Source organism: Colletes latitarsis, chromosome 11 (genome assembly GCF_051014445.1).
Source record: "Colletes latitarsis isolate SP2378_abdomen chromosome 11, iyColLati1, whole genome shotgun sequence".
In the NCBI taxonomy this organism is placed as follows: domain Eukaryota; kingdom Metazoa; phylum Arthropoda; class Insecta; order Hymenoptera; family Colletidae; genus Colletes; species Colletes latitarsis.
The window spans coordinates 27571455-27582021 of NC_135144.1; the positions used below are offsets into that span (position 1 = coordinate 27571455).

The window sequence follows — 10567 nt, forward strand, 5'->3', positions numbered from 1 at the left end:
TTGATACGCAAATTATTACGTTTAGGGGCTGAGACGACCGTCTGAAAAGTGAAAAAATTTTTTTATCGAAGACAAAATGTTCGATTATGGTTTAGATAATACGACTGCGGATATGCATTTCTGGGTGATTTTAATTCTTAGAAAACTACAGGATGCACTTGATACGCAAATTATTACGTTTAGGGGCTGAGATGGCCGTCTGAAAAGTGAAAAAATTCTTTTTATCGAAGACAAAATGTTCGATCATGGTTTAGATAATACGACTGCGGATATGCATTTGTGGGAGATTTTAATTCTTAGAAAACTACAGGATGCACTTGATACGCAAATTATTACGTTTAGGGGCTGAGACGACCGTCTGAGAAGCTTCCGTTTCGTTAGTTCTGTTAATAAAAATCCGAATGTCGCCGAGAAAAATATGTGAATGCGCTTCCATTGAAAGGGTTTGGGCTTCGAGCAGCGTAAAACGAGAGGAGTCCGACTCACGAATTCCACAGACCTTTCCCCCCCTCTTCTGGTTGAAATCCGTTCGAAAGGAAACGCGTTTCGTGCGGTAGTAAAATCGAGCGAGGATCCTTGCGGTTGGACGGTGGATCCCGTGGGTCACAAAAGGACTCGTAATGATCCTCCACGGCTGGAACGGGAGAAGAAAAAGAGAGGCGTTTTGGTCTAGGGTCGGGGATATATTTTTAGAAGGGAGCAGGTACCCCCAAAACCAAGTAGCTTCGACATCCTATTGCACCTGTCACCCGTGGCAACGGTGGCACAGGTTGCCCCCGTGGCCACGAAATTTGCATTACCCCCTCCTCTCGAAATATCCTGGACAAAGAAGGCGTTCACTGTGGACCGTTCCTTGTTTTTTTTTTTCCATTTTCTCTCTTTTCTTTTCTTTTTTCCTTTCATTCGACTCCCTTTCTCTCGCCGTGGGAGCTCCTCGTAAAAATCGTTCCTCCGTTACGAACTTTGCGCGTCATCGTGAGCATCTTTTTGTCGCTACCAAGGCACATTTGAGGCGTTTGTCTGGATTATCATTGTTCCGTAAACGCAACGTCCAAGATTCCCCCCCTCGACTAAAGGAAGGACGTTAATCTACTTTCGCGGGATCGTGGATCGAGCACTTTTTCTTCTTTTCTTTTTCAATAATAATTTATACCCATTTCATGCTCGAGCTTCTTGCTCATCGGAGCATCGAAATTTTTAAACGCGAAAGAAAGCTCTCGCGAACGTTATAAACGTACTGTTCGTTTTTTAAAAGAATATTCGACTGTTCGAATTTGAGCGGCGCAACAAACGCGTAGCGAGTAAATAGCGTTATTATACAGGGTGTTCGGTCACCCCTGGGAAAAATTTTAATGGGAGATTCCAGAGACCAAAGCAGACGAAAATAAAGAACATAAATTTCTTGACTGAGGCTTCGTTAGTAAGTTAGTAAGTTATTAAAAAATTAAATTAAAAAATTTCAAATCATTCTGAAAAAATTATTTTTGGTTGCGGAGGTCAATTACAATTATTTTTGGTGAATAGACATACACCCGAAATCCTACCCAGTTTTGAGAAAAAAATTCGAGAAGGTGTGAAATTTTTCGACAAAATTAAAAAGTTTTAAATCTTTCTGGAAAAATTATTTTCAGTTGTGGAGGTGGATTACAATCATTTTTGATGAATAGACATACCCCCGAAATCCTACACAGTTTCGAGAAAAAAATTCGAGAAGGAGCCTAAATTTTTCGACGAAAAAGAAAAATTTCAAATCATTCTAAAAAAATTATTTTTAGTTTCAGGGGTCCATTGCAAGCATTTTTGGTCAATAGACATACCCCCGAAATCCTACTCAGTTTCGAGAAAAAAATTCCTTACCGAAAATATAATTTCTTGCCAGAAATGTCTGCCCGAATTTTTATGCGAATCTTTAAAACGACATAACTTCTGAATGGATTGGACGATTTTGATGTTTGAAAAAGCAAACTACGCGTATTTTGGTGGAGAATATGTACAAATCGCAAAAATATTCGGAAAGTTGGTCCTTGACCCCGCAAAATGAGAAAAACCCCATACAAATGATCCAATTTTCAAACAGCCATAACTCCTACGATTGTGAATATATTTCAATGAAACTTTTTTCTGAAGTAGAGCTCATGGGTACCTACAAAAAAGTATTAGACAACTTTTCTGTAGGGTGTCAAACAAAATTATTAAAAATGAAAAACGAATTTTTAAGAAAAATCGACAGGTGCCTAAATTTTTCGACCAAAAAAAAAATTTCAAATCGTCCTAAAAAAATTACAGTTAGTTACAGGGGGCAATTACAATCATTTTTGGTGAATAGACATACCCCCGAAATCTTGCGCATTTTCGAGAAAAAAATTCAGTACGGTCGGAACTTTAAACGTTAATAACTTTTTAACGAAGCCTCCATCGACAAATTGGTATTCTTGATTTTCGGCCTATTTTGACCTCGAGAATCTCCCATTAATATTTTTCCCAGGGGTGGTCGAACACCCTGTATAGTCTTTTCCTTTCCTTATATTCGAACAGAATTTAGAACGGGCCTTTCAACTGGTTTTATTTTCTCCTTTTTTTGGGACACTCGAGCGAAAGAAAAACCTCAAGATTGCACGGTACATTTGTTTTAATCTAATAAACGAAATTCGGAAGTCACGAAACTTTCGTTCGTACGCGACGCGTAAAATAGAATTCAGTATTCCAGCGTTAACTAAATTTTAAACGTATACTTTTATATACACAATTACGCTCTTAACGCGGTTAACGCAATTAATTATCGAGGTTAATGCATTTCGACTGTTCTACATTGTACTTTTTCCATCTTTATCGAACTTCTTCCATGATTATGGCCAGTATATTTGCATCAATCGACAAGTTGGACGATTTGGTGGATCAAATCATATCACGCAACAGCAAAAATATTGTCACGATTTTTGAATCATCGCGTTCCCAAATATTTATGCGTTTTACGAGATCGGTACTGGACGAAAAATTCAACGTAATTTCTCTGTCTTCGTAATTCGATGGCGGTAAATCAACAATCACGTAGACATGCATGTTATTCTTTTTTTTTTTTTTTTCTTCTAACGTATGTACAAAAGTTATAAAAATCTCTATTTACCAACGTACATTCTATTAAAAAATAGTTCATAATGGCTATAAAAAATAAAGTAAATACTTGACGTACTTAATTCTTAATAAAAAAAAAAAAAGAGAACGTATCGTTTAAACGTTCAACGTGCGTAATGTCGAGGACTAATATCGAAACGAAAAAGAAATTTCACCGACGAACCTCCAAATATAAAAATATATTTTTACATCCATTTGCTAATATCAATCGTGTCGTTCGATACTCGTGACAATATTCCTACCGCGGTGTAACGTTTCTCACCATTTGGCACTTTTTCCTCTGTCACCGATGCTCTCCGACACGCGAGGCTAAGAATCTAAATAAGCATAAGTCCACAATCTCACCCAAAGTTTTTACAAATCCAGGTAGCTCGTAGAAGGTTACTGTACATACTTAGCTACGCATCGACGACGTTGAGTACAAGTTTTTCAAAAATTCATCGATCACCGTGTAGATATCGTGGCGCCTAAATCCCTAACACGCACTTCAGGTAGTCTGGTCTCGAGCACCGGGGAAAACTTCTTTTTACATTTTCTCGAAGCATTGGGGTACAGGAAATTCGAAAAATTTGTCTGATACTGCCGATAAAGCTATGTTTTGTACATTTTCAAATCGTACGTCAAACTTTAAAGCAGGTTTGGGTTAGGTCTGAGTCGACAAAATGGAATTGCGTCCTGTATATTTTCAAATCGTACGTCAAACTTTAGAGCAGAGTTTTTAGAACAATATTTTCCAAACTGTTGTCTACAATATTTAAAGATTTAGTTGATCGAAACTTTGCACACATATACCCCTCGTTAGAAGGTTCTATTGTTGTTGCATAATAAAGACTTATATTCTTTAAATGTAGAATATAGGAAGTAACTATTACTGATACGTAAAAGTAAATTAAAACTATCGAAGAATACTATAAAACATAAAAGTTACAGTTAGAAAATGATTAAATCGACTAAAAGAACCCGAAAGGCTTCTCTGACATTCTCCGCTACAATAATATACAACTCAAAAATGAACAATCATTGATGTTTGATAATTTTTATATATGTACTGGGCATAGTTATGAATATGTATGCAAAGTTTTTTTTTAAATAAAATCTAAATTTGTGCTCTCTGGACCAGACTACACCAGTGGCTCTCGAGCAAAAGTTCAGTAGCGTACCACCCCTTGATCAAAAAGGCACAGGCCAATGGGAATGCGCATACATCGACTCGATAGCAAGTTCCTAATCTAAGAACCCTTTCAGACTATCGGCCGCCCTCCACTGGACAGGGACTTGCATTCTCGAGACGTTCAGTCTTCTGCGATCTTTCATATAAACAAAATTACTCTTCGAAGAGTCAAGTTTTCGAAGTCACGAATATAACTCGTAAGTGGAAGCCCAATTTCGAATAAAACCTCTCGATTTGGAGAATCGATAGTCCGAAAGAGCCCTAACTACCTGGACTCTCCCCTCCCAGGAAGCCCTTCTCGTCACCATAGCAAACCTAACCACTCGGACGATCCCAAGCAACGTGCAGCACGAGTCCCTCCCAGGTGAACTCACAATCAGAGCATATTTTGGTATTCCCTATCGTCGCATGATGTCGGCGATGGTGAATCCTTGCCTGGCCGGGGCTGGCCTGGGCGGCGGCGGTGGCTGGGGGGTGGGCGCCCTGGGTGGACGCGACACCACCTCCTCGTCCCTGTCGCGTTCCCTCTCCCGGTTCTGCTCGATTTCGCGTTCCCTCTCGCGTTCCCTCTCGCGTTCCTGCAGCTCCAGGAGGACCCTCGAGGGTCCCGGCGACCCGATTCTCCGTCTGTACGACGTCAGGATCAACGATGGCGGCGTTGGGTGGGCGGGTGGCGGGTTCTGGGCGACCGTGTGACCCCCGATCGCGGCGCTGGTCACTGTGGAGGGTTTCGCGGCGGGCAACAAGTCTCTTCTGATCTGCAGCTGCGGTCTCTGCGGCAGAGAGGACGAGCCAGCTGGGTTGGGCTGTGGTTGCGACGAGGATCCTTGCGGCGCGTACGAGGCGTTCGCTGTGGGGGCGGTCGGGAGGGAAGAATTGACGGACGTGGACACGGACGTGGACGTCGAGGTCGACGAGGCCTCCGGACCGTCCTCCTCGGGGCTGTCGTCGTCCCTGAGGGCTTCCTCGAGCGCCTCCGGGGGCACGTCGCCCACCGCGTGGGTCAGCGCGTGCCTCCTCAGGTCGCAGTTTCTGCGGAACACCTTGCCGCACGACGTGCACTCGTACGGCTTGTGGTCCGTGTGAGTGAGCAGGTGCGTCTTGAGGTTGCTGCGCTGGTTGAAGCTCCTGGCGCACACGGGACACTTGTGGGGCGACTCCTCCATGTGCAGGATCTTGTGCACCGCCAGGGTGCGGCTCTGGCAGAAACCCTTGCCGCACTCGCCGCACTTGAACGGCTTCTCTTTGCTGTGGATGTACCTGGAACCCGATAGAACACGATACCGATTGAACTTACAGCGTCCGGGATTAGTTTCGTGGTTTAGGAATTAAAAGGTAATTTTTAATAATTAGAAGATCAAAATCAAGAAGAAAGACAATTTACCTATGGTCCCTCAGGTGATCCTGCCTTCTGAAAGCCTTTCCGCAGATGTCGCAGGAGTACGGTCGCTCGTCCGTGTGGGTTCTCTCGTGTATCAAGAGATTGTAGGATTTCGTGAACTGACGGTTACAGAACTTGCAGATGAATTGCTTTTTGGGCCTGGACGCTCTTCCTGGCGCTCTGAGCAGCCTTCTGTCCAGGTGCTGGTGCGCCAGGGGGCCGCCTGGTGGGTAGAGTGCCGAGCCAGCGGGGAACGGCCCGGCGAAGACGGGGTAGCCAGGGGGTGGCTCTAGGAGGGGCGGCGGAGGAAGGAGCAGGGCCCGTGCAGCCAGCTCTTTCCTCTTGTCGGCCATCATGGCCATGATCTCGTAACTGGAGGAGGACTTTCTGGCCACCGAGGTCTCCGAGCCGACCTCGTGCTCCGAGTTCGGCGTCGACGACGACGACGGAGGCGGACCGGTCAGGTGGGGATGCATTTCACCGGGATACGGCGCCAGGTGCAACCGCGACGGCACGACGGGCACGAACGCGGACGACTCGCGATGATGAGGATGACCCAGACCAGCCACCAGGCTGTGGCGATGATGGTGATAGGCGGCCAGGGCGCTGGACGGGTCGAAGCCTCTGGAGGTCGACTGTGCCGCTGAACCTGACGACGATGAGCCCGCTGAGGAGCCAGCCGACCTTGAGGAAGGACCAAGGCCCGGGTCCCGACCTCGGCTCGTCTCTTCCGAGACCGTGGCCGAGGCAGAGGCCGACGACGCCACGATGTCCGTCGGCATACCGATGACACCTGCAATCGAAACCAACCACGATGGTAATCGGTCAACTTTGGTACTCCGAGGTCAAATAATTGATGCATCGTGGGCCAAAGTATTCGTAAACAGAAGAAAATTAATTGATTTCGATTTGAATTGGGCGTAGGAGAATATTTATTAAGTAATTTGTTACTCCCTGCCCTTCCCCTTGGAGAGACGAAATTTATTTTATGCAATCACCTCCATACGACACCTGCAATCGAAATCAACCCCGATAGTAATCGATGAACTTTGGTACTTTGAGACCAAATAAAGTGACTCACCGTGGGCCAAGAATTTTGAAATTAATTGATTTCTATTAGGATTAGGAGTAGGAGAATATTTATTAACTTTTTACACCCCCTGATTATAGAGAATTAATCCGAGTAATTCAAAGATACAGAGTGGTGTCATGCGTTCATAGTTTTCATCGATTCTATTTTTGATTCTCTTCTAGATATTCAAAGATCAGTTGCATAATTCGAAAGAAGATTATAAAGTAAGGAAATGGAGGGAAGCACATAAGAACGAGTTAGGTGTAATTAATTTTTGAGAAAACTCTAAATAATTACTGATATTTTTACCAAGCAAACATTTTACGTAAGTACCGTACATACTCATTACAGTTAATGCTCACTATCATGGTGGTAAATTGACAAATAAAAATATATCAGTCGTATTTTATACTTTTATACTTCTATACAAAAGTGTAGATTTTCCTGTCTTTTCCTTAATTTGCAATATAATATTTGATGGTATAGGTACGTTTAAAAAGAAACTCCAATCCGTGTAATGCAAGAGAGTACAGTGTTCTTTAAACATTGTCGTAGCAGAAAAAAAAATTATTATCCAGATTTTTGTGCAAGAACAATTTTTCTGAATCTTTGACATACGTAGTACATAACAAAATATATTATAATCTAGAAATAAAGGGGACCATCGTCAATTTTCGTGTCTCGCGAACGAGGAAATTTTTGTTTATAATTTTCACAGAAGTCGTTGAGAAAGGCAAAGCTTTAAAGAAAACTACTGAATAACTGGACTTGAAATGTTAGTAATTCGTAGAAAACCTGTCGACCCATTCGTATTATTAGAATTATAACAGCATGTCGTAGTTTTTTTTATTACTAATAAAATCAGAAAAGTGTAATAATATAATATTAATTCTGAAACAATTGCATCGATAGGAATTAAAAGCAAACTTTTAGTGCGCTTATATTTTCGTATAAATGTCTTATTATATAATTAACGATGTTAATATCATTCATCCGTTTTATTTTTTCCATAGCTTATCAACATCCTGCAGTTAATATAGAATGAATTATTAATGATGCTCACTTGAATAAGTTTAACGATGCCTCTTAAGACTTCCTTTCCTAATTAAAAAGTCTGTTTAATTTCCGTAATTTTATGAAGATTGCATATCCTTAATTATATTGCTTATTTGATTCAAGTTAACAGAATTCATTCCGTGTAAAGCTAATAAAACTTTCAAAATTTTCTTCGTCGTTCTCAATGAAACGCTGGAAACTAAATAAATAAAATCAGCTTCGAATTATCTTGAGATGCAAACAAGTCGTTTATCGGATCCCATGAGACTAAACAATTCGATTGTATATCAAATTCTTTGCAAGAGTATGGAATGTTGCTTCGATCGATGGTCGTTTCCTTTTTCTTGCAACCGACGAGGAATGTGTTTACATTCCTCATTATTTTCCTGGCACGTATACCATTCGAATATGTATTCCGTTATCTATAGTGCACGCTTCCAGAAAAACATTTGACATGCTCGAAGACGAAATCCAACAAGGAGCGATATTCGAAGCGGTAAGATTATTAGCTTTAAAGTGACTTTCACGTTATTGCAAAACGGTAACGTGTACTTTGATTACGAAACGCCTTGGAAACACGATTCAAGGACTCGAGCAGCGTTTACAGCGCTTTTAAATGCGATTTTCTCCCCCTCCAAAACCATTTAATAGGGATAAAGAGGAATCGGTTCGTTATAAAGGCAATAATGGCAATAACGAGCATTTCCGTGCCTAATTATTCCCTCGATACTAAAACTCCACGCGACAAGGTTAAGTGTAAACCGCGTTAAACATATCCGCCATCTTGCTACTCGTTCGTACCTCTCGTTAAACGTCGTCGAGTATTGTTATCGCGTAATAAATACTGGCAGTTTTACGACACCCTCGTGGTTATCATTACAATTTTCTGAATCGCGAGTCTACCACGCGACATACGCATTGCAAACAGTCTGAAAACTGTTGAGATACAAGTTAAACGTCCACGTGTTTCGAAGCAGCGATCGGTAGCTCGAACCTGCTTCATCGTTGGTCGATAAAACATTCACGCGATCGTAAAGGCGAGATAGTCGTCAACGACAATCCAGTGCGACGAGATCCAAATAAAAATATATAGCCCCGAGCGAAGGGTACGAGAGTCGATCAACGGAATCCGTGAGCATATGGTTTACCAGATAAATCGTAAACAAAAATGCGCCTCGAAACTCCGACGGAATTTAATTCCGTGATGTTAACCTAAAACAAAGATGCAACGCGAAGTAAACGTATTGCTAGGTGAAAAAGAAATTAATTAACAAGAACTCTAGATCGACGTGTCGCGTTCGATCGATCGGAACGAGTATCGGAGGAACGTCGCGTGGATTTTTGTTAAACAATTCCCCTACGATACGTGGAACCCGTTCCCGTTTGCCAAGCCGCGTGCGTTCCACGAACGTGAACTGGTTATCTCGAGTCGAGCACACCTGCCAACATGGCTTCCGCGGACCCAGCGGTCACGGCTAGTCCCAGCGGCCATGTTGGAATCGCGAATGCCCACAGGAATGCAACGAACGTGGGGCCCCCAAACGGTTACCCCGGCTCCCGTGGGAACCCGAACCGCCGTCTCTGGTTCGTGAAAAATGCTCACCAGGTGCACGTCGGCCGAGAACGATTCCCGATCTCGCGTTTACTCTCCGCGGATGGTCCACCGTCGCATCTCCCGCCGTGATTTCGCGATCTCGTTCGTCAATAGCGGACGTGATCGGCTACATCGAGTCCGCGTTCTCGTGGAACCAACCTCGATCACCCACGTAACCACACACACAACGGAACCACACTGGCGAGACACTGAAAACCGCACTGGGGAGTCGGCGGGGCCGCACGTATCTCGCGAATCGCGGCGGTCTCGAATATCGTCGCACCTACGAACAGCAACACCGTGTATAATCCTGTTTCGCGATCGCGAGACGACGATCTGAATCGCGCGACGGAACGAACGCGGGGACGTCCCTTCTTTCTGGATCGTGGATACGAAAGAGCGCGCGGTTTACTGCGTGTCGGACGCCGCCAGGTAGGCTACCTCGGCGCACACCCACGCAGCCCGTGGCACACGCATGGTCAACACGCACGCCGACACACAGGTAAAACCGTCCACGGACTTGCCTGGGAGTCTTTTACGTTCGGCTGCCGCTAGTAGCGCTGCTGCTGGATGCTGTGCGCCGACTGCCTCGCTCCTGGCCGACGGTGCGACAGAATCCGATGGAACCAGCCAATCGGAGTCCAACCGAGACGCAGGAGAACCTGGAGCAGCCTCTAGAGATGGGACTGACAACCGAACGTACGGTGTCCCTGATGGAACAAGTTTCCCTCCGTTCGGACGTTTCACGAGCTACCATCACACTCCCATAACGATCTTCCCCGGCACTTTTAACGATTTTTCCATATACGGGAGGTCTCGTTCTTTTGCAGGGTTTTAATTAGATATCTGCTTCTATGATTTGAGATTTCAGGAAATGTTCACTCGGTGTGTAGATGCAATACACTCTAGAACAACAATTACCTTAACTGCATCGTATCTTATTTAATTTCGTTCGAAACACGAATTCTTTTGAGTCTAGAAAGAACCTTCTTCGTGATGAAGAAAAAATATACTGTATCACTAAATTGTTTTTCTTATTTAATTTAACATTGCTGGATGCTTCCTTAACTGTATCGAAAGAATACGTAATATACCGGGCATACCGGTCTCCCCGGAACTTTTAACGATTTTTCCATATCCGGGAGATCTCATTTTATTCGT

General features: G+C 43.6%; 1 protein-coding gene across 1 annotated transcript; it reads right to left on the reverse strand.

Moving 5' to 3' along the window:
• Positions 1–853: 853 nt before the first annotated feature.
• On the reverse strand, positions 854–9967 carry LOC143348528 (uncharacterized). The gene is made up of 3 exons (XM_076778824.1): positions 9416–9967; positions 5688–6477; positions 854–5563 (listed from the first exon to the last, which is right to left on the reverse strand). Exons 2-3 carry the CDS (start codon positions 6464–6466, stop codon positions 4702–4704), a joined length of 1641 nt encoding a protein of 546 aa, XP_076634939.1. The 5' UTR covers positions 6467–6477; positions 9416–9967; the 3' UTR covers positions 854–4701.
• Positions 9968–10567: the final 600 nt, after the last annotated feature.

Excerpts from the sequence above, each read along its gene's own strand:
- LOC143348528 (XM_076778824.1), bottom strand. The coding sequence starts at position 6,466 with ATGCCGACGGACATCGTGGCGTCGTCGGCCTCTGCCTCGGCCACGGTC. Across the intron at positions 5,564-5,687 it reads GATCACCTGAGGGACCATAG|GTACATCCACAGCAAAGAGA; the intron begins GTAAATTGTCTT and ends ATCGGGTTCCAG.